Consider the following 22,493-nt stretch of genomic DNA (forward strand, 5'->3'; position numbering starts at 1 on the left):
GAAGCTACTGTATAGAACAGGTAAAAAAAATTAAGAGCAGGTAGTATGAACTATGGTTTTTACGAACTGATGGGTGAAAAGAAAGCAGCAGGCGTTGCATTTTCAGGGGAGAGGGATCAAGAGGTCAGACCTCTCAAGCAGTGACCCTTGATGGATTTAAGAGGCCATGTTATATAAGCAGGAAGTGTGACTTCATGCAAAATTCCTTCTAGCCAAATTTTTTTTTATTTTTTTTTTATGAAATGTTTTTCATGCTGATGTCCCTCACCAGACTGTTGCTGACCCACTACACACTCCACTTATTAAACTTCCTGCCATTTTATTATGTAATTTCCCTGTCAGCACTTTGCTATTCTGGCTCCCATGGTAATTTGGTATGTTCAGAGAGCAGCTACATTTGACCTTAGGGTTGCTGTCACTACAAATCCATTAACATTCCCACTGGCATGAACTATTGTTTTGTCCCGACTGAGACAATATATATCTCACCAGCTTCTACGAGAATAATACTTTATTCTTAATACTTTTATTCAGCAAGGACGCATTAATTTGATCAGAAGTGACAGTAAAGATACATGCTGTTCTGTTGAACTTTCTGTTCATCAAATAATCTTTAAAAAATAATTCTACAAAAATTAAGCAGCACAATTGTTTTCAACTGATAATAACAAAAACAGTTTCTTGAGCATCAAATCAGCATTTTAGATCATGTGACACTGGATCATGATGCTGAAAATTCAGCTTTGCCATTACATTACATTTTTAATATATATTCAACAAGAAAACACTTATTTTAAATTAATATTTCACAATATATTACAATTTTTACTCCATTTTTTATAAAATAAATGCAGAATTCATGAGCATAAGAGACTTCCTTCAAAATAATACAAAAATCCTACAACCCCCAAACTTTTGAATGATAGTGTATGTATGTGTGTTTGTATATATGTATATGTATATGTATATGTATGTATGTATGTATGTGTATATATATATATATATATATATATATATATATAGAGAGAGAGAGAGAGAGAGAGAGAGATTTTTTTATTTTTATATATTCTAAACAGAAGTTATTTCTATACAGTGTATATATACTGTATATACTTCACTTTTACATGGTGTTTGAACATAAATGTGTGTCGACAGTGTGTGTACACAACCACCCTATAATGGTAAAAATCCACCCACTCCTTTTTTTTTCTTTTTTTTTTTATCCCCATAAATCATAAGCAGTGTCTCAGAATAATCTGTTTGCAGTTTCTATGCAATGTGACATCCTATTGCACAGTCCCCACCCACAACTGCTGGTGGACTCTGCCCCATTAGCATAGATCCTGCCCTGAGTGAGCTTTACACAGACTCCGCCATGTTTATCTCCTCGCCAGAGCTTAACAGCAGCAAGAAATGTATTTTTATTAAAGCTACTAAAGTTATTCAATCAAGAGCACTGAGTGATTTTCATAATAGGTCCCCTTTAAATGTTCTCTAATGGGGCTATATGTAGAATTCAGAAACCCTTGTCATTAGCGACACCGGTGGCCGTTAATTGAACTGCAGACAGAAACATATTGCTTGTGCGTGCTCACACTCCCTGCACATGTAACGTACAAGAGACTGAATGTGATTAAAGGCCCCAATATACTCATGGCAAAAATAAACGAAAGCACAACGAATATGACAGCGGAGAGAAAGCAGCAGTTAAGAAAGCATCTGATCATAATGATTTGGATATGTTTGCACCAGCTCTGCAAGTCACCATCATCATGTCGACACAGATGAGGTAGTTAAAATTATACTGTTATGATAGTTTGATTTTAAAGTATATTTGAGAATACAGTTTATAGATTTGGCTATGTGAGACTATGGTTTAAATTAATCCCTTTCTTTTGCATGACGCAGTACAGAATAGCTCTTTCGTCATTATCCTGAACTTGCGTTTTCTTTTCTTGTGTCATGGAATGAAAGCGAGGCTCTTGGGAGTGCGCGTAAACGTCACATTCTTTTGTTTTTCCCGAAAAAAAGTCAGTCCTTCACATACAAATCAGTCTACATGCTTTCATAGACAACCTAAGAAGTCGAGGAAGGTCTCGTTTTTTTACGTTTCGTGATACGCTGTTCACACATTGGCAATAAAAAAGCAATTAATATGAAAATTCTTATATGTACAAATGTATGTGACTTTCCAAATGTTTTTTCTTGACACATTTAACCACAGCTATTTTCCTTTACAATTGCCATTACTGGTCTCCAGAAAGCTGACGGTCTAGGCAGTCTTTCTTCTAGGACTGGATTTGATTGAATACGTCGCCTCATGTTTACATGCTAAAAGCCCTAGATTACCAGCACCTAATAAAGGATCCAGAGTGTGTTCCTAATAGACAGCAGAAATGCTCCAGAGGCTGTAATGCGTTTGGATTCACTTTAAAGAGCCGCCCTGCCATTGTGCCACACTGCAGCGACATTTTTGGTCCAGGCTGCAGGGAGCTGATGAGTCACCTCCGTGTTAACGATTAAATGAGGTTTAAAGATCCGTCTGTGATGCTCGTACCAGTCCCGATGCTCCATGCCTGCCTTCAGAGAGCACTGCACTCTGTCTACTTTCAGAGTCAACTAACCTTAATCCACCCACCCAGGGGAGGCCTTTTATTTGAGCTTTTATTTATAGCAGCTCTAATAGATCTGTCAGCTATATAGAAACCTTTGATCTGTGACTAATAAAAGGATTTCTGCATGCTATATTGTATAAGAAAGGGTTTGAATGTTGTTTTTGTGCTGTTAGTTGTCTGTGGATTTTTAAAGGGATAGTTCACTCAAATTATAATTCTAATATTTTCTAATCCTCATGCAGTCACAAACCTGTATGCTTTTTTACATAATAAAATATGAAATATTGGTTCATCCGAAAATGAAAATAATTTTATCAATTACTCACCCTCATGTCATTCTAAAATGTGATATTTTGGAAAATGAAAAACAAAATCTTTATTTTTGCGTGAACTATTCCTTTAAGGCGAGACACGGCAGGCAAAAACATTGTTTTTTTTTTTTTTTTACTGGTCAATTTTGAGATTTTTGCATATTTGTCTTCAATAACATGTCGTCTTTCAGACTTGTGGTGAAAAAAGTCCGAAATACACATTTAGGTCTTTATTTTATTACACTTTGTCTGTTTGCGTCTGTAGATTTCTCATAAATTCAACAAAAGTTGGCGTTCTTAATCAACATGCTGCTCTGCGATCGCTGCCGGCACCCTGTCATCACATGCACCGTTAGGAAGCGCTCTCTCTCCTGTACAATCCTGTCAGATCCAAATATGGTAATTTCCTTTTTATCAGCAACCAATCGTGAAAGTAAAACGGCTGAATGCGCAATCTCATTGGCTGATGATAAATCTTTAAAGCCCGTTTTCTCAAAATGACTTTTCTCTCGTACTCCAAGTCTGAAATCTCCACTTCAGTAGCACCTATACACACCAAACTTTCCAGTCTTGTACCTAGTTATATTATGAAGACATTTACTGAGGGATTTGTAAATATATTATTCCTAGCCTGATTTACATAACATTTTATTCCAAAAAACATGGCAAAAATAATTTTTTTAAGGCTATTGACAGTATTTTCTGATTTACAGGATAACAAAAGTAGATATCCATAAATCCCTCTGTAATTTTTTTCCCCATCTAATATGTGAATACAATGGAAAAAATACATTTTAACCTGGCTTTATCCAATACTCAGATTGCCTAATTTGCATATTTAAACATTAAATTACAGAAAACTTGTAATAAAATTTTTTCTCATCTTAATGTAGGTAATCAACTGGGAAAGTTTCATGGTGATATCTGCTAGTTAAAAGCCTTAAATCTGCTAATCGGGTCTCATTTAAAATGTATTTCTAATATGTTTATTTTTAGTTATCATGCGTATCAGTTGTCTTTTCAAGAACAGTAATGAATGTCTCCTATGATCAATTGCACACATCGAGGCAACATGAACCTTTTTTCCAAAGTCACATACTTAAAAACCGCATGGCTCTTCCTCCAATGACCAATTTGTGCTAATGACAAGTTCTTTGCAACTTCCAGGTAACAAAAAGGTATAGGAGAAAGCATAGCAATATAGGTTTACAAAGAGTTTTCTTATGATTACGCTTATGTCCAAACAGTCAAAAGTTCTTGTTTTAGTTTGATTGACTTCGTTTCAAGGCAGAACCTACGAGACTTGTGTATCGATGACAAATTCCTTGTATGCTCAGGCATACTTGACCAACAAAGTTAATTCAACAAAGTTAATTCAATTCAGCTCAATTCAATTTGCAATTGTGAGATGCTTTTGCTTAGTTGTTTTTGATCAGGGCTGTTGTAATAAGATTCCTGTGCTGCTTCTTTGTCAGCTTTCAGACAGCTTTCAGTCTCTATGAATAGGATACAATTTCACGATACTCTATGTACACTTGATTTACTATGAAGAAGTGGCATCATTCATTCATTATGGTGTATTGACATCATGGAGTAGGAAGTGGGCTAAATGTAGTTAAGGGTTTTGTTGTCCTTTTATGCATTGAATCGTATCATATAACCGACAGGGGCATGTTAAGGGACACAAATCAATTCCAATAATTTAATCTGAATAATTAAATCCGGCAAAAATAAAATCACAAAGTGAATGAGAGGTCTAAAATACACTCAGTGCTAAATAATTGCTGATGCTTGCTGCTATTGCTCATACTCAAAGTTAGAGATTTGAGCAAACTTGGCTTAGGATCAATTGCTTTGTTTTATTTCTCATTTGTAAGTCTCTTTGGATTTACTAGAAGCAAAACAAATTAAAAATGTAACTTGGCAGTGTAACTCGTCTTGCTCTTTGGTCTAAGGACATGAATGATACCACAATTTGTTTATTTAATATTATTAATTTTTTATTTATAATATTATTATTTTCTTCTTTAGGGTCATGAAATGTCTAAAAAGCCTGTTTAAATCAGATGGTTAAGCTGCTATTTTAGCTGAATTTGAAACATCTAAGCATTTAATTGAGGTTTGAAATTCAAGGGTCTTTCTTGGAAAAAATATGTAGAAGGTCTGCAGTGTCAAAGTTCACCCAGTCAAAGATCGATTGACTGAAAGTCATTAAGCAGGCTTTTTCAGGGAACCAAGCAGCCTGTGTGCCTCGAAAAAGGGAGTGGCGCACATCACATGAGATGAGTTTGTTGTTCGAGAACAGCCTGCCTTCTGGGCCCCTTTTAAACATTTTTGGAAATCGTCTTTGATATTAAGTCTGAACGGAGGGGTCACGCTCATCCGGATCTTGGGCTTCAGTCAAACCTCAGTGTCTCTCTACTGTCACGCTAGCTTGAGTGTCAGATCAGCCCAGAGCTGTTTGAATAAAGCTAGATCAATGTCAACATTTGGTAAATTTAGTAAAAGCTCTGTAGATGAATATTGAATTGGAAAATTCATTACAGCCCACAAGGTTTTGTTTTGTCTTTTATTCAAGGTGCACAAAGAAGAGCCATATCGGTTACCGGCTCCCACAGGGGAATATCGTTCTTTATTCACTTTCTCGTCTCTGTAGGCCCAACATTCTCTTAATGTGAATGTCATCTATTGCTATAGAGAGTGCGCACTCCCAAACGAACCTGTCTGCTGTGCCATTGCCATGGTAATTGAGCTGTGATGCTGGGATCACATTAGTTAGCTCATATTGTATCTATGTAAAGTCTGCCTCACAATTCAATTGAAATGAATAGCTGTGGGCGAGGGTTTCAATTGTCAGCCAGGTAACCGTGGCAACCGTGTAATATACACTGTAGGTGAATGTGCACTGCGCTAATGTGTGGGGATGAGAGCCTGAGATGATAAATGAGAATGACCTGCTTTTTTTATTGGGTTTATTTATTTGGCAAATGCTTTTATCCACAATGCTGGTGGTTCTCGATTCTGATTGGCTATCGGATATTCTACCAGTATCCAATAGTATCACCACAGGTTTGTGTCACTCTGCTCGCAGGATTTCTTTCACAGAGAGTGTCATGGTGGACAAGCAATCACCATCATTTTACAAATACTATAGTGTCACGGAATGTATTTGAAAAGTTTTTTTAGGCGAGAATTTAGTTATTTAGACCTCAAAGATGCGACTTTTATATAAACATAGCGCCTATTTGACAGTAAGATGTTTTTGGAGATGTGAACTCCAGGCCGTAAGCAGCCGTTTAAGCTCACACACCCTCCTAGAACAGATTTATCTCAGCCAGTCCTTTGTTAATTTGCCGCGGGCTCTTATGTAGATAGCGTTTAAACACGAGGTATAATTCCATTTTGGGCATATCAATTGTGCAATCTTTGGTCTTATTAATCTATTACTTGTTCCAGTGCAAATCGATTTGGCTAAGGGCAAAGTTAAGTGTCATAACTTTATATTTTTATTTAACTGAAATCCTGTGCTATAACTAGCTCTGGTTTTATACTTTTGACTGAACTGTTTGCTTGGTAATTTCCTCTTGTACAAACTTCTTATACTTTTATAATGGCTAATATTGTTTATTGAAATATACATTTTCAATAAATATTATTTTATATAAATAACATGCCGTATTTGGTATTGAGAGAGGGTCCGTTTGTGATTGTGATTTCGGAACAGTGACAAAATGTTTGCTTGAAATGAACGCCACAATTGTGGGAATTACATACAATTAATATTTAATTTATTTGTTTATTTATTATTTTATCATCTTTATATAATAATGAACCATATTATGATGGATTTTCAGATTTAATATTGAAAGTCTTGGAGGAAGGGTAAAACAATAAAATCTATAAGTAATAAGTATTTGAAAAGTAAATATAAATGATGATGGCATGGTAAAAAAATAAAAGGGTGTTTCAAGACGGATCTACTGAGACCTTCATACAAACACAAGAAAAACACTGAAATCTGTTTGTTTTCAATACCTAAGATATAAAAGTGCCTATAGCTGATGAAACCTCCAACTTGTTTAATATTTCTCTCTCTCTCTATCCGCAGTATCCTCTTTGCTGACATTGAGGGCTTCACCAGTCTGGCTTCCCAGTGTACTGCCCAGGAGTTAGTGATGACCCTCAACGAGCTCTTCGCACGATTCGACAAACTAGCCGCCGTAAGTGTCCATAGAACAGCCCACACCCTCAGCCAAGCAGCTTTTTTGTTTCTTTTTTGTTTTTTTTGAAGCAAAACACGGTGGCAAGCTGAGATGCAATCATATTAATTCCGTTTGCATCCCACTCACACAGCTGACTGGGATAGACAGGCCCTCCCTCCCTCCCTCCCTCCCTGTCAAATGAGTGTTTGTGATCACGCTTCGCACACTGAGCTTCCCGCAGTTTTCCAGCCCAACTATCTCCTCGTTATCTCCACCAGTGGTGGTGACTCATCGCTGCCAAGTTGCCATGCATTCGTGCACATATACTCTGCTGCTGCAGAGAGATGTCGCTCAAAGTGGAAACCATCTGGTGTCTGTTCAGATGTTTGCACACTTCCCAAAACCTTCAAGCAAAGACACAAAAAAGTATGCATGCGCACTTCGTCCTGATTGTCAACAATAGAGGTTGTTGTACAGGCAACGGGTTAAATCAAGGCATGCACTGGGGTGACGTTCAGGTGGCTGTCATAAGACCCATGCCTGCTGCTGTAAGTCCTGTGCTCAGCCCAAGGCTTCCTCTTCTGCTCTTCACTGGTTTCTTCTCTTTCTCCTCTAATTTCTGTCATTATTTATTCAACCTCATGTTCCTTCCATTGTTTAAAGAACATTATTGTTCTTTTTTTGTGAAGCTTCATGTCTCAAGCTTCAAAAAGAATGCAAAAACACACTTTAACTAATAAGGACAGAATTTTATTTATTTATTTTATTAAAAAAATATATTATTTTGCCTTTTTTAAACTTTCTATTGCGACTACTCATGTTTTCCAAGCAAAATATCAGGACAAATTGGGTTGGATTTTTGAATTCATGATAGTGGGATGCCAAACTTACTACATAAAAAATACACTGTAGACACAGATTAATATCTGACCTTTTTGTAAGCCATTTGGGAACAGCCATTTGGGGTTTTGAGTTTGTTTTGTCTTCATAAATCATGTAAATCCCTGTGAAAATCCGCACCCTTAAAAGGAAAAACCATGTGCGGTATGTGAAGGGGCTTTAATGGCGGAAAGGATATATGTAACACATTCCCTGTATGAGATTACCAGTATCAGACTCTGATGACTATTAAGTGATTTCACCTTTGAGTGAAGGTGTTATAGAAACTAATGCAAACATGGTGAACTACAGTAGCTCAAACAGCCAAAATGTGTTGACCGTTTACACCAGCCCAATCTTTTTCACTATTTGGTCATTCTCTGTGTCTGCAGGAGAATCACTGTCTGCGGATTAAGATCCTGGGCGACTGCTACTATTGCGTGTCGGGGCTGCCCGAGGCCCGTGCCGACCATGCGCACTGCTGCGTGGAGATGGGTGTGGACATGATCGAAGCAATCTCGTGAGTATTACAGTGTTTCTTCTGTTCATCAGACGGGACAACCAGGCTTTTGTGTCTTGTTTTAAATGCCTCCCGGGAGACACAAAAGAGTGAAGCAAGCCTATGGTGAAGCAGGACCTGACACTTTCCACGAATATAGACACACTTTGATGTCCCATACAAATCTGTCATTATTATCATAGTATGGTTTCCTCCCTTAAAGTGCGTCATTATGCTTTTTGCGTCATTATGCACTGGCCTCGCGCCGTTCTCCCACGGCCCTGGTCCTGCTCGCCACGTTGTGAAGCCAAAAGTGCACGATACATAAAGTCATTGTCTCTCAAAAGATAGTATCAACTCTGAACAGCCTAAACGAGTCGTCAGTAATTCGAATCCCACTTCCGCGATGTCACTGTGTAACACAATTGCCTAATGGTCTTCATTGGCTGCCCTCGAACAACGAAAAAGCAAATTCTCTTTGTGAACACTTCCAAAGTGGTTAAAATTACCAGAGCGATACAACACCCTAACCCTAACCATAACCATAACCCTAACTCTCTGTGAGGTCTAAATGGGATTTACAAAACGCCTATCAGTTAAAGATGGGACAGTCCCCACTTTATTTGGACCAACTTGCTTCTCAGAATCACACCTGTAAGAATGATTAATTATTAATGTATATATTTCCTACTGGGTGTTCAAAATACATAGTTTTATATTGTGTAGGTGTCTGACTAACTCAGCTGTGGGCTCACTATTACCTAAAACTGTCAATTAATGCAGATTGTATGTCGTTCTTACTACTTTGAGTAAAGATAAAGGATTGAGCAAGATTCGTTTTTCAAACTTTAATGTTACATCACTCATTCACGTTAGTGCTCTGCTAACGTATACACTGTTATTGATAGTTATTGATGCAGTTCCCACATGTGCACCACAATAAATTTGAAACATGCACATCTGTTTGTTGATGGACATACACTTGTTAATTCTGGTGGTGAGGAATTACAGCTGCAACATCTCATAATGTACATCAAACTGAGTAGCGTATCACTGAGAAACGTCCTGCTCAAGACATCCTTGTGATGGAGGTTCGGGTTGAATAACTAGTTCTTCCAGTGTTTCATCTTCGGACCCGCCCTCGGATTGATATGGTAAGATTGACGCCATCGTTACTGTTTTTACAGTGTGCACAGTCGCTGAGCTTTAGGAAGCCTCTGGAACTGAAATTCAGTTATGGTAATGGACATTTCATTTCCGAAAAGCGTAAGCGGTAGACCAATCCGAGCAGAGTAGGCTCGCAGAGATGAGGGATTTAGAGAGACTGAATCATCGGATGAGTCGTTTGAGAATCATTGAAAAAATGTGGTGATGTGCAATGTATATTATGAGAAAGTGAAAGCATACAGTATTTGACCTTTGATGGATGTAAACCTGTTGTAGGAGACCTCCAAAAAATGTTTTCCCTTATTCCTTTTTTCCTTTGATATTTATTTCTAGAAAATTGCAAATCCCTAAACTATATTTAGACATTTTGACAACAGGGTTACAAATTTGCAAACCTAAAATAAATCTGCTCAATAATGTTTCGTTTGAATTCCTTTGAAATGTACCGTACATTGATCAACATCTTCTGAAGGTTCGGAAGGTGCATCTTTGCACTGACTAACTGACTGGAAAAATGTTTTTTTAGGAGTTTCAGGCCCTATTTTGTCCTCTGTTCATGGAAAGTGTGGCTATTACTGGACTGTAGGAAGGTTCACAGAAAGGCTGAGCTGAGAGAGAACACTTAATCTTATTTACTTGCCTTACTAATCGTGACTAAACTGTTATAAGCATTACGTTTTTTTTTCTAGAAACTTTGAATTACCCTCTGTGGGTTTGTCCTGCTCTTCTAATTGGTCAGGTCAGTCATCTCTTAATTGAGTTGTTTCCAAGTTATTTGTCTTGCGTGCATGTGAACGTGTCCACAGGCCTGACTTCTCTAATGTTCAGTATCTCTGAGCAGTTGTTTGTTAAGGCAGGAATGGCGGTGACTGGCTTTCTGCTCCAATGAGCACGTGTCTGTGTTTCTCTGAGCTGCAGCCAGCCGCCCCAGCGCCCCATCACAGGACGAGACTATTTTCCGCAGACTTGCCTGTCGCCCTCAATGTTCAAAGTAGTTTGATGGCTTGTTTGCTGTGTGATGTCGGGATCAGAATGTGCTGTGTTAACTTGTTGATGTGCTGTGTGGAAAGGTGCATTTCAGGAAGCGCTAATCCACCTTATAACTTTTTCATAAAGGTATAAAGTGAGATGAGTGTGTCAATGGGTAAGGTTATGAATTATGTCATACAATAAAATGGTAGCTGTGGGATAAAGTGTGCCAGGGTCAAAATGTAGGAAATACTGGTAAATTGGACAGGGAAAGCTAGCAAATTATAAAAAAAATTGTTCCCAGATTCCCCTGGACATTCTTTTTGGGACACATTTGAATTCTTCTCATTTCAATTGATTGCTGATACCAAGTTAAGTAGTTTTAGATTGGTCTCCTTGACTAGAGGACAACTTAAATATAATGTGACAGAACTTATGTCATTCTTCCCACATGCTTCAACAAAGTTTACATCTAAACAGCTTTCACAGTTCTTTCTAGTAACACTAGAAGTTTAGTATCACCTTCAGAGTTCAAATTTAGCATATTGTTGATGCATGGTATAAAAATATATGATTCACAAAAATAACAGCAGGTATATCTACATTTTTTTGTCTTTGTGCTTCAGGTTGGTGAGGGAAGTCACTGGGGTCAACGTCAACATGCGTGTGGGTATACACAGCGGGCGCGTCCACTGCGGGGTGCTGGGATTAAGGAAGTGGCAGTTTGATGTCTGGTCCAACGATGTCACCTTGGCCAATCACATGGAAGCTGGGGGCGAAGCAGGGTGGGTTCATGAACTTTGGATTTTTATTTATTTTTTGGTCATGTTTTCTCACCTGAACTCCTTGAGCCTCTTCACTTTTAAAATCTGAAAATGCAAGATATGATCAGACATGTCTCTAAGTGTCTCTCCAGTTATCTTTCTTCACCATAGTTTTGTTCGGATTACTTACTAGCATACTGCTTTGTGCATAGTATTTCTGTCTGAATGTAATACCTGACTGATTTACTACTACTACTACTACCAAAATGTCTAAATATACTTCAAATCTTAAAATGTGTGATTTTTGCAATTTTCTAAAAATCAACATCAACACGAAATAGAGAACATTATATATATATAAATTAAATGACAAATTATATAATTATAAAAAAAACCACTATGCCAGAACAGGTACTGTTCGATGCATAATATTATGTTATATTATATAATATTATGTAATTATGCATAGTGCTCCCACAGTCCAATCAACTTTTCATTTTTCTTTAATGACGACAATAAATGTTTTATTTTCCAAAAGAGTAAGTGCTCCATAATGTGTTCTGTTTCACACACTATAAAAATGGAAGGTAGTACATGAGATATAACACGTAATTTTTTTATTAGATCTGAAAAATGTTTCCCATTTGACCGGATTATGTGATAGTATTATTTCCTTTGTTTTTTTACAAATAGTACTTAAAGTCACAGAGAATGGACATTTATTTAATGTCAAATATATTGTATTTAATCAAATTAAATTCAAAATAAAAATGTTATGCAAAGCGAAGAAGTTACTGTATGCTTTGTATTTATTATCAAAGAATATAAATTATGAACACTCATACTTTTGTTTGTTTGTTTTTTTGCTTTTGTTTATGTAAAGATATCATTAATTTAGTTTTCAGGGATGACTGAGGTCTACAATACAATTTGTGTTTTAAGTTAATTATTTGTGTAAATTTGTGTTTTATTTATTTTTGAGCCATTTATACATTTATTTAAATAGTTTTAGCTATATTTTATTAAGTAATCGTCTTATTGGTTTTCATATGGAGAAATGCACGCTTCACTTTCAGTCTTTGCATTAAATGTTTATTTTGAATTTCATGTGATTAAGTACAGTATATTTGACATTAAATATGTCAGATACGTAGTCTGTGTATTTAAGTACTATTTGTAACATGAACATGAAGGAAATAATTGTATCACATAATAGTCAAATAGGAAACACTTTCCAATACAGCTAAACGTATTCATATATTTCTAAAATTAAAAAGTTGTATAACATTGAATTGACAAAGTGAACTAACAAACTTGTGTTTGTATCCATTAATATTAAACATGATTATTAAATAATTCTCATTGTACATCGTTATCTTATGCATGTACGAATTGAAAGAATTGTCATTAAATATTGTAGATATCGCTCCAATCAAAATCCATGTGAAAATGGCTCGTATCTAATAAAAGAAAATTATGTGTATACAGTAAGTAGCGGTACATACTCAGTATTCAGAACATCAGTATTCCAATTCAAATGTGCCGCTTTTGACTGAGTTCAGGGCAACTTCCTGCCACATGAAAGTTGTTTTTATCATCTCAGGCGTATCCATATCACCAAGGCTACCCTGAACTACCTGAATGGGGATTATGATGTGGAACCTGGATTTGGTGGAGAAAGAAATATCTATCTCAAGAAGCACAACATTGAAACCTACCTCATTGTGGGCTGCAGTCAGAAACGGGTGAGAATCCATATCAGCCCAATTTTATAATGAATTCAGGTGAATTAATACATTTTGGAGTGTTCTTGCTCTTGTGTATTTTGAATAGCACATTAACAACACGTGGGTTTGACAAGATATGATTCTCGGTTAATATGAAAATCCTTTTAAAGCAGAAACACCTAGTGCTCAACAAATGCGTGACTGGCATGATGCAGGGCAGTAGATCAATGCAAAGTAGCTGCATAGATAAATTCAGGGAAATGTGACGTCAAAAAACAAGCTAGTTAATGACTATGCTCTAAAAAAGGTTTTATATTTCCCTTCACAGAAAGAAGAAAAGGCCATGATTGCTAAGATGAACCGGCAACGCACCAACTCTGTCACTCATAATAGCACTCACTGGACTGACCGGCCCTTCTACAATCACCTGGGTGGCAATCAGGTTTCCAAGGAGATGAAGAGGATGGTGAGGAAGCTACACTTTTGAAAGGATGAGAACATTATCTGATTGTTGAAAAACAGTTGGTTTGCATTTACTCTAATTGCCATGTCTAAAACCCATTACCGCCTCTGTTGGAGGATAAGGCCTTTGACAGGGGAGGCTTTTTGTACCATGTGTTAACTAAGCCAAAACAATCCCAAGGACATTGCTTTAGAGTCACATGTAAAGGGCCTTCTGCCCTTTGTGTAGTCCCCGTTCTTTCATTCAGTTCTCTGCTTTTCCCCGGCTCTGGAACCCGAAGGGAACAGCACTCTAATTAAATAAAGCTGGACTGCCTCACATATCACCCTGAGGGATTTAATCAGGCAAAGTGGAACCAGAAATTAGTTCCTGTGCACTCCATGGGAATACCCTTTTATTTTTTTGTCTGAATCACCTGTTCCTTCTCATCTTAGTTAACGTAGTAAGAAAGAACACAGAAATCCAGCCTAACTTGTTCTTTCTACGACTGATACACGTCAAATTGAGTTGAAATCAATCAAAATCGGTTGTCATAGATGTCTACACTTTTTCCAATCCAAGTTTATGATTTAAAATATTCTCAGCGTTGGGAAGGTTACTTTGGAAATGTAATAGGTTACAGATTACAAGTTACCCTATTTAAAATGTAATAAGTTAGTGTAACGATTTCAATTACTTTATTAATGCAAGTGTTTACTTTCTGATTGCTTTTTTACATTTCTAACTAATGTTTTCAACTGTTAATCATTTTCAAACATTTAAACCAGACTCAGACCAAATTCATACATTTATGCAAATTCAAAAAATAGCGCTGCAATTTCAAACAAGAGAACCAGTCAAAAGCATCAGAATAGCATCGCTTTACTGAACGGCCTTTAAATGGCAGGAGGCTTTGTGCACATCAAAAACAGGCAAAGCAACAAATTAATATTATTCAACACATCCTAGCTTTTTACCGAAAATATTCAGATGCAATCATTTGTAATCATTTTCATAAGTAACTGTAATTTAAAAACACTTTTTTTTTCTCAGTAACTGTAACTGATTACAGTTACATTTATTTTGCAATTAAATTAGGTAACGCCGCTAATTTTCTTTTATTAGATATGAGCCTTTCCATGTAACTAGTTTCTCCCCAACACTGAATATTCCAACATAAATATGCCACATCTGTTTTGAACATCTACTATACTGTCATGAAAAACACTTTCAAAAGTTTGTGGTCCGTAAGTTCTTTAAAAAGCAAGGAGGCATTCAATTCAATTTTTTATTTCAAATGCTGTTCTTTTAAATACTTTCAAAAAATTGTATCACAGTTTACTCAAAAATATTAAACAAAACAACTGTTTTCAACCTTAACAATAATCATAAATGTTTCTTGAGCAGCAAATCAGCATATTAGAATGATTTCTGAAGGATCATGTGACACTGAAGACTGGAGTAATGATGCTGAAAATCTGAGTATGGGGTCTCTGCTGAACAAAAGTGGGCGTTTCTAAATTTGTGGGTGTTTTCATACAGGTGAATGTTTACAAATCATGCAATGAAAATTATGCCCTTCACCCGACCCGACCCCTAAACCCTACCCACACTGTGACGTGGGAAAATTAGGTAACGCTGTCGAAAACACCCCTCTGTTTATGGTCCCGCCCACTGATCTGGTAACTCCTATTACCGTCCTGCCGAGACCTACTTGGAAAATTCAGCTTTGTCATCGAAAACAGTCATTCTAAAATGTAATAATATTTCACGATTACTGTATTTTTGATCAAATAAATGCAGCCTTGCTGAACAGTAAAGACTTATTTACCGACACCAAACTTTTGAATGATAGGCAGCATCTTTTGAATGTTTAAAAAAAGAAATGGTGTAGTTACAGCATCTATCAGCAGAGGGTAGCAGTAAACCCCTTGGTTTAAGCATCCTGAACAGCATAACTCAGCAACATTGGCTAAATCAGTGGATCTTGCTTTTGGAATATCTGTTTGTCCAACCAACAGCAGATGGGGGGGGGGGGGGGGGACCTGTTTGTAATTATTTCTGCAATTGCATTTGGTGGTGATAGTGGCACAGATAATCCTGTCCGATATATCCTGCCGGGCTGGCATGTTATTGCCAGATATCTATCCACGCCTACATAAATACTGAGCATTGATGAAGGCAAATAAACATTCGGTGTATTCTAATGAGCAGAATATCTGTTTCATAATAACAATATGCACCTATTTTTGTCTGTTGTATTGTCTAGAGGCTTGAGTTGGCCCAGGATGTGTTGCTCTGTCCAAGGAGAGAAACAAATGGTGTAACACATCAACATACTGACTGGGTCATAGTCTCTGTCGAGTGAATACATGGAAGCCTGTGTGTGGGAGTGCATCTGAGTCTACTGAGACTATAAATTTACTGACTATTATTATGCATCTAGCAACTTGTCCCATGGATGATTTTTACTCCCATAATTTAATGTTTAGTGGTTAGAAATTACCATTAAAACGGTCATTTGATATCTAAAGGGAACATTCAGACTGTTCCTTGACCCACATATCTAATATTTTTGTATAATATATTAAGTAGTCAATAATATATTAAGTAGTCAATTAGCAGATGCTTTTATTATAGAGACTGGGGTTCTCATATTACTGGTTTTCAGCAGTCTACACCAATACAAGTGAAACTGCAATTTTCTATACAAATACCACAGCAAAAACTAGAATATGTAACCGACATTTGCATGTGCTGTATATTTTTATGCATATTAGAGAGTTGTCGTTAGCTTAGAAACATAATCTCAAACACTGTTGAAATAAAATGTTGAATGTCTCGTGCTGTTTGTGTAAAGCATTCCAAATCAATGGCAGCTGTCTTTGCAGGCAGTAGTCAGGCTGGTCACTAAGTTTTGTAACTTTTAATGTTTGTGTGAAATCCTAGTTAAAACCCCAAAGGAAAAGACAAAACACCAACCGCTAAAGCATTTGGTTTCCTCTCTGTGTTTCCCATGTCCTACCATGATAAATCAATGCCTCATTAGCCAGCTCTGTTTACTTCTGTTCTCATTGGGGTCTGAATTTTAACTTTAACCCTAAACAGAATCACCTCTCAGCTTGATTATGTCAGTCATCATGTTTTGTTTGAATCAGTACAGTAATATTAAATCCTCAGTCTCACAGCAGCTCTCGGTTTACAACATTGTTGCGGAGGTTGTCCATATTTATTTTACTCCCCAACCCCTCCCTTCTTTATCTCTTGTAACTGTCACTGGTCTGTTATGTGTTGTGCTCTATGACAGTAAAATAAATGAATAGAGATTTATGTGTGGGATGTAGGGACTTGTTTGGGAATGGAGTGTTGGGAAAATCATGTTTTGTTTTTGTGTTTTATTTATATATATCTATCTATCTATCTATCTAATCTTATCTATCTATCTAATATTATCTATCTATCTAATATTATCTATCTATATTTGCTTTTGAATTCGCTAATCCCCTATAATTATGAAGCTTTCTTGCCCTGTTTTTGTTGAAGTTTTCCAGAAGGAGTCACTGTTGTGCTGACTGTACAAATGCAGATATTCTAATGCTCTTTCATTCTGCGTTGATGTATAATGCATTTTCTCTTCCAATTTTGTTGCAGGGATTTGAGGATCCTAAAGACAAGTGAGTATATGGAACACATCTCCCTATCTCTATCCCACATGCTAATTCTTTTACTAATAGATGATTACAGAATTTGTTATATATATACACAAGTGTTTAAAATTTTGGGGTCGGTAACATTTTCAAAGAAGCCTCTATTTAACAGAATTTATTTGAAATGTAATTTTTTTTTTTGTAATAAATGTACCTCACTTTTGATCAATTTAATGCATCCTTGCTGAATAAAAGTATTAATTTCTGTCAAAACTCTTACTGACCCCAAACTTTTGAATGGTGCATAGATAGCTTTGCTTGTATAACTATATAAAAAGTAAAACTAATATGATTGAACTTCAGACTCTTAGTTCTGCATGTTTGAGGTTTGAACTTCAAAATTGGATGGCCAACACACTCAACTCATCAGTTTAAATATATATCAATGAAGCAAGCACTTCAGCAACTAAGCTCGGCTTTGTGTTGGTTATGTTCAGTGTCCTATAAGTAGGCCTGTGTATAATCTGTGCTCTTTGTCATGTTTTCTATGCTTATTATAGGGGAAAATCTGCCAAATGGATTCAATTATGGTACAAATTGGTAAAAAAGGAGTTAGGTCTACTACAGTTGTTTGTAGTTAAAAGACATTTAGTCATTGTTACTGTACAGTTAGTTGGAAAAACAAATAAATGGGGGTAAAAACAAAATCACACAAGAGACAGGGGAAGCGTTGAAATTTGTAAATGATGTACAGTCCTAGTTTGCAGAAAACTGCTGAGCTGTTGGCACAGATTCCATGCAGGCTTACTTACTAAGACTTATTTTAACACTTTAGTTTAGGGTCCAATTCTCACTATTAACCAGTTGCTTAGCATGCATATTACTAGGATATTGGCTGTTTATTAGTACTTATAAAACACATATTAATGCTTTATTCTGCATGACCATATTCTACGTCTCTTAATCCTACCCAATACCTAAACTTAACAATTACCGTACTTACTATTAATAAGCAGTTATTAGGAGATTATTGAGGCAAAAGTCATAGTTAATAGTAAGTTAATAGTGAGAATTGGACCCTAATCTAAAGTGTGACCAAATATCTTACTAAAATGTATATTATGTAATATGTAATATATGTAAATGTAAATTAACTACCAATGAACTAATCAGCATGTGCACATAGTGTGAGCATTTCCATCGCTTTTACAGTAGTGTTGAAAAGTTTACTTTTAAGACCTGGAATCCTGGCTCTCTTGATGCTTATGCATGCATCGCCGTGCTTGTCTTATTAACTAGTCAGCAGATATCAAAAGGTGTGAGTACAGATATGCAAACCAGTTTGCTTCTGTAGACAATTCATAATCAAACCTTACCTTACAAACCCATTGTCTTTGGTTTATATGATGATTTCCACACTCCTTGCTAGCTTAAGTTTCAAATACTTTAAGTACAGGACCTAGATGTGCTGATGTGATTTAGTAGTTATTGAATTGCATAAACATGACTGCAAGGCCTTGAACTCTTAAGCATATGATTTGTTCTTTCTCAACGTAATCAACTCAGTTTCACAGACAAAATTGCTAATCATAAACCTTAACTCTGTCATCGTTCCTTGTTTTTTGTGGGTTTTTGGGGGGGGTGTGGGCCAACGCTTCTATTTTTTGGTGGTCTGGCTGTATAGAACTGTAAGAATAAGAGGGGAGGAAGAAGGTGGAAAAACGGTATCTCGTCTTGTGTTATCTAGACATTTCATTTTCAGAAACACGCAAGAAAACCTGAACCCCGAGGATGAGGTGGACGAATTTCTGGGCCGCGCCATTGATGCTCGGAGCATCGACCGGTTACGGTCCGAACACGTCAAGAAATTTCTGCTGACATTTCGAGAACCTGACCTGGAGAAGAAGGTATGGCTCTCATTTACGTGACCAGCTTCAATGATAAGATGAACCTTAACACCACAGCGCGATTTTAATCAATGCTAATCCATTCCACACAATATTTGTGTTCCATGGAATGTGGAAACATTCCAAAATGTTCAAAATATTAATAAATTCTAAAGTAGTATACTATAATAAAGTATACTATAGTATATATACTAATGTATACTACGATATAATATAATAGTACAAAAAAGTAACGCTTATCATACCTGGCAAACTCCAAAAATGACATAAAAGCACTATAATAGTAACCAATATAACTTATGCACTACATTTCAGGTCTTCTGAAACTATATGAAGGTTTATTGTGAAGAACAGGCAAAAAAATGAACATTGTTTACATAGTTGTCCAATGGAAATCTTTATTACACCTGTTTACCTGTTTATGATCATGTGTTTTTATGCCTGATAAGCTTACACAATTGGTTTTCCGTGCTATATTGGACATAATAGTTGTCAGATCTACTGATTTAAATGCGTCATCAAGCTAAAACGATCTAGCCGCCTTGAGGTTTTGTCGTAAATTGTGTGACTTGTGAGCATGAACTAACCATTTAACAGATCATTAGTTAATGTTACTGGTAAAGTGTTTCTTCAATTGCATAGCAAAAAATAAAGCATAGAGCCAATCAGAAGTGTATTATGTTAGTACTGTTGTGCAGGCGGCCTAAAAGTATTCAGCATAGTTCAAAGATGTGGCACGCTGCTAAGTTGAATAGAGGCAATGAAATTCAAGGTCCAGGTTCGGAATGAGTCAGAAACTGACGTCTTCATGCTGCGCTGTGATTTAAGTCATTTTATGGTGTTACCTTCAAGGCATTAGTCACCACTGACCTCCCCTACCTCAAAGACGTGCCCAAACTTTTTTTTTGACTAAAAGACTCGGTTTCTTTGTGAAGATGGTGACGAAAGGGTAATGGAAAGGAAGTCTCTGAGCCTCTGCATTTACGGTCTCTTCCCCCGTCTGCAGTCGCATACACATTTAGCAGGTTGCATGCTGGTCCTCGTACTTCTAGCACTGATTAGATGACTCTTTCAGAGACTTGCCTCCGGTTTGTAGAGGAGATAATTATTGCTTTTGTTGTCTTTCATTGTCTGTGTCCAGAATGTCTGAGCAATTATCCTTCATAATCTTTTTCTGAAGAAATTCACTTGATGTTATTTTGTTAGATATTTTACATATCTACCGTTTTGTTTTGTTTTGAAAAGAAATAAATTATTCTTTTATTTGAAAAGGATGCATTACATTGATCAAAAGTAACAGTAAAGACATTTATAATGTTTCCAAAGATTCATGTTTCAAATAAATGCTATTTTTTTAACGTTCTATTTATCAACAAATCCTGAAAAGATGTACCACAGTTTCCACAAAAATATTAAGCAGAACAGCTGTTTTCAACATTAATAAAAATAAATGTTTCTTTACCAGCAAATCAGCGTATTAGAATCATTTCTGAAGGATCATGTGACACTCTAGACTGTAGTAATGATGCTGAAAATTCAGCTTTGGAGTAAATTACATTTTAAATTATATTAAAATTCAAAACAGCTATTTTAAATTTTAATAATACTTCACAATATTATTGTTATTACTGTATTTTTGGTCAAACAAATGCAGCCTTGGTGAGCATAAGAGAGTTCTATTAAAAATAATTGCTGAACTCAAACGTACAATTTTTTTATTAAACCAAGCAATACTGCAACTTTACGTTTTTAAATATTTAATATTTTTTATTAAAAAGTTCCCTTTGGTGTGGAAAACCTTGAACAATTAGGAAATTTTACTGTTGTGATTTCCAGGCCCGGATAAACTTTAAATGTTTTTTTTATTACTCTGCTAAAATATTTAAACATGTATTCATACACACCCTTCTGTCAGTTCAACACCCCTTTCACATGCCATTTAAATGGTTTTTGTAACCCCACTCTTTTCTCTCTTCTTTCCTCACCTTCTGTCAGTACTCCAAGCAGGTAGACGCCAGGTTCGGAGCATACGTAGCCTGCGCCTCCCTCGTCTTTTTATTCATCTGCTTCATTCAGATCGTCATTGTGCCACAGTAAGTACACTTCAGTTAAAAACCTGATCCTAGCAAATGTTTTTTAAACCATTCAGAAAAACCACTGGCTTAGAGAAGGTTTTGTTTAAATTTGAATGGGAGTGTCACATACACAGAAGCTTTCATTCATTTTGACTTTGTAAAGGTGAAGACAGTTATTACCCGAGCAGCCAAAACATTCAAAGCAGGTCTCTCTTCTCCATCAGACCCTATGTTAACTATGACATAAAATAATATTATATACATATATATTATGTTTAAAATGATAAATAGCTATTTTCTATTTACCTGGCTCCCTCTCTATACCTGTGTGGTGTTGTTGTTTTGCAGCTCCAGGCTGATGATTGGCTTCTATGTGGTGTGCCTGGTCCTCCTGATGGCCGTCATGTTCATCTCAGCCATTTACTCCTGTTTTGGGGTAAGTGAAATATTGGGATTGTACACATGAGATTGAGCCTATACGATGTTAATGTGTAATATAAAGAAGTTCAGACATAAATAATGATGATAATAACACTATAGAATTTATCTATATAGATATAGTAAATAGTAATTAATAATAAAAAAAAATAATAGAGGTCAAACTTTTTTTGACCCATTTTTTTGTCCCTAATGTGCAGCAAAACACAAAAACAAGCCCTATAAAATAATACATCTCTTAACGCATCCTTCACAGACCATTTCCTAACGCTAAATCCAAGTGTTTATCAGCCTTCTCCACTAAAATAACCGGAGCGGGTTTGATTGATATTGGGCTTTTAGCTGCATAACTTTGAGCAGGTCTCCAGAGACAATGAGTCACACAGAACAATAACAGAGACACAATAAAGCGCTGACAGCTCATTTGTGCACACTGAAGTGGAACTGTCACTACACTGCTCCATGGGCGGCTAGGGGCGTCACAGGTCTTTCCTTAGAGATGCTGTGGAATTAGATTCTGAACTTCCTGACCCGTAAAAAGTCTTTCACACAAGCCTAAATCTCTGCAAACCCACAAGATCCCCACAAGGTCTTTTTTAATTAAATATATATATATATATATATAAATAAAAAAATTTTTATATATATATATATATATATATATATAAAAATTTTTTTTTTTTTTTCTGCAGCCATTACTCTAGTCTTCAGTGTCACATAATCCTACAGAAATCATTGTAATATGCTGATTTGGAGCTCAAGAAACGTTTATCACCAATGTTGAAAACAGATGTGCTGCTTTTTTTTCTTTTGGAAACCACTTTTTTTTTTTTTTTCAAGTAGAAAGTTCA

The 22,493-nt window shown here is 36.2% G+C and overlaps 1 protein-coding gene across 1 annotated transcript in view; it reads left to right on the forward strand.

Moving 5' to 3' along the window:
• Positions 1 to 22,493, forward strand: part of adcy5 (adenylate cyclase 5) — a 93,694-nt gene that overhangs the window by 63,431 nt on the left and 7,770 nt on the right. Inside the window, exons 4-12 of the mRNA XM_084420241.1 lie at positions 7,035 to 7,146; positions 8,400 to 8,527; positions 11,269 to 11,427; positions 13,010 to 13,151; positions 13,462 to 13,599; positions 17,227 to 17,249; positions 18,985 to 19,129; positions 21,125 to 21,222; positions 21,553 to 21,640. Coding sequence (XP_084276367.1) covers positions 7,035 to 7,146; positions 8,400 to 8,527; positions 11,269 to 11,427; positions 13,010 to 13,151; positions 13,462 to 13,599; positions 17,227 to 17,249; positions 18,985 to 19,129; positions 21,125 to 21,222; positions 21,553 to 21,640 — 1,033 coding nt within the window. The remainder of the gene's footprint in view (positions 1 to 7,034; positions 7,147 to 8,399; positions 8,528 to 11,268; positions 11,428 to 13,009; positions 13,152 to 13,461; positions 13,600 to 17,226; positions 17,250 to 18,984; positions 19,130 to 21,124; positions 21,223 to 21,552; positions 21,641 to 22,493) is intronic.

Source organism: Rutilus rutilus, assembly GCF_951802725.1.
Source record: "Rutilus rutilus genome assembly, chromosome: 10".
Taxonomy (NCBI): domain Eukaryota; kingdom Metazoa; phylum Chordata; class Actinopteri; order Cypriniformes; family Leuciscidae; genus Rutilus; species Rutilus rutilus.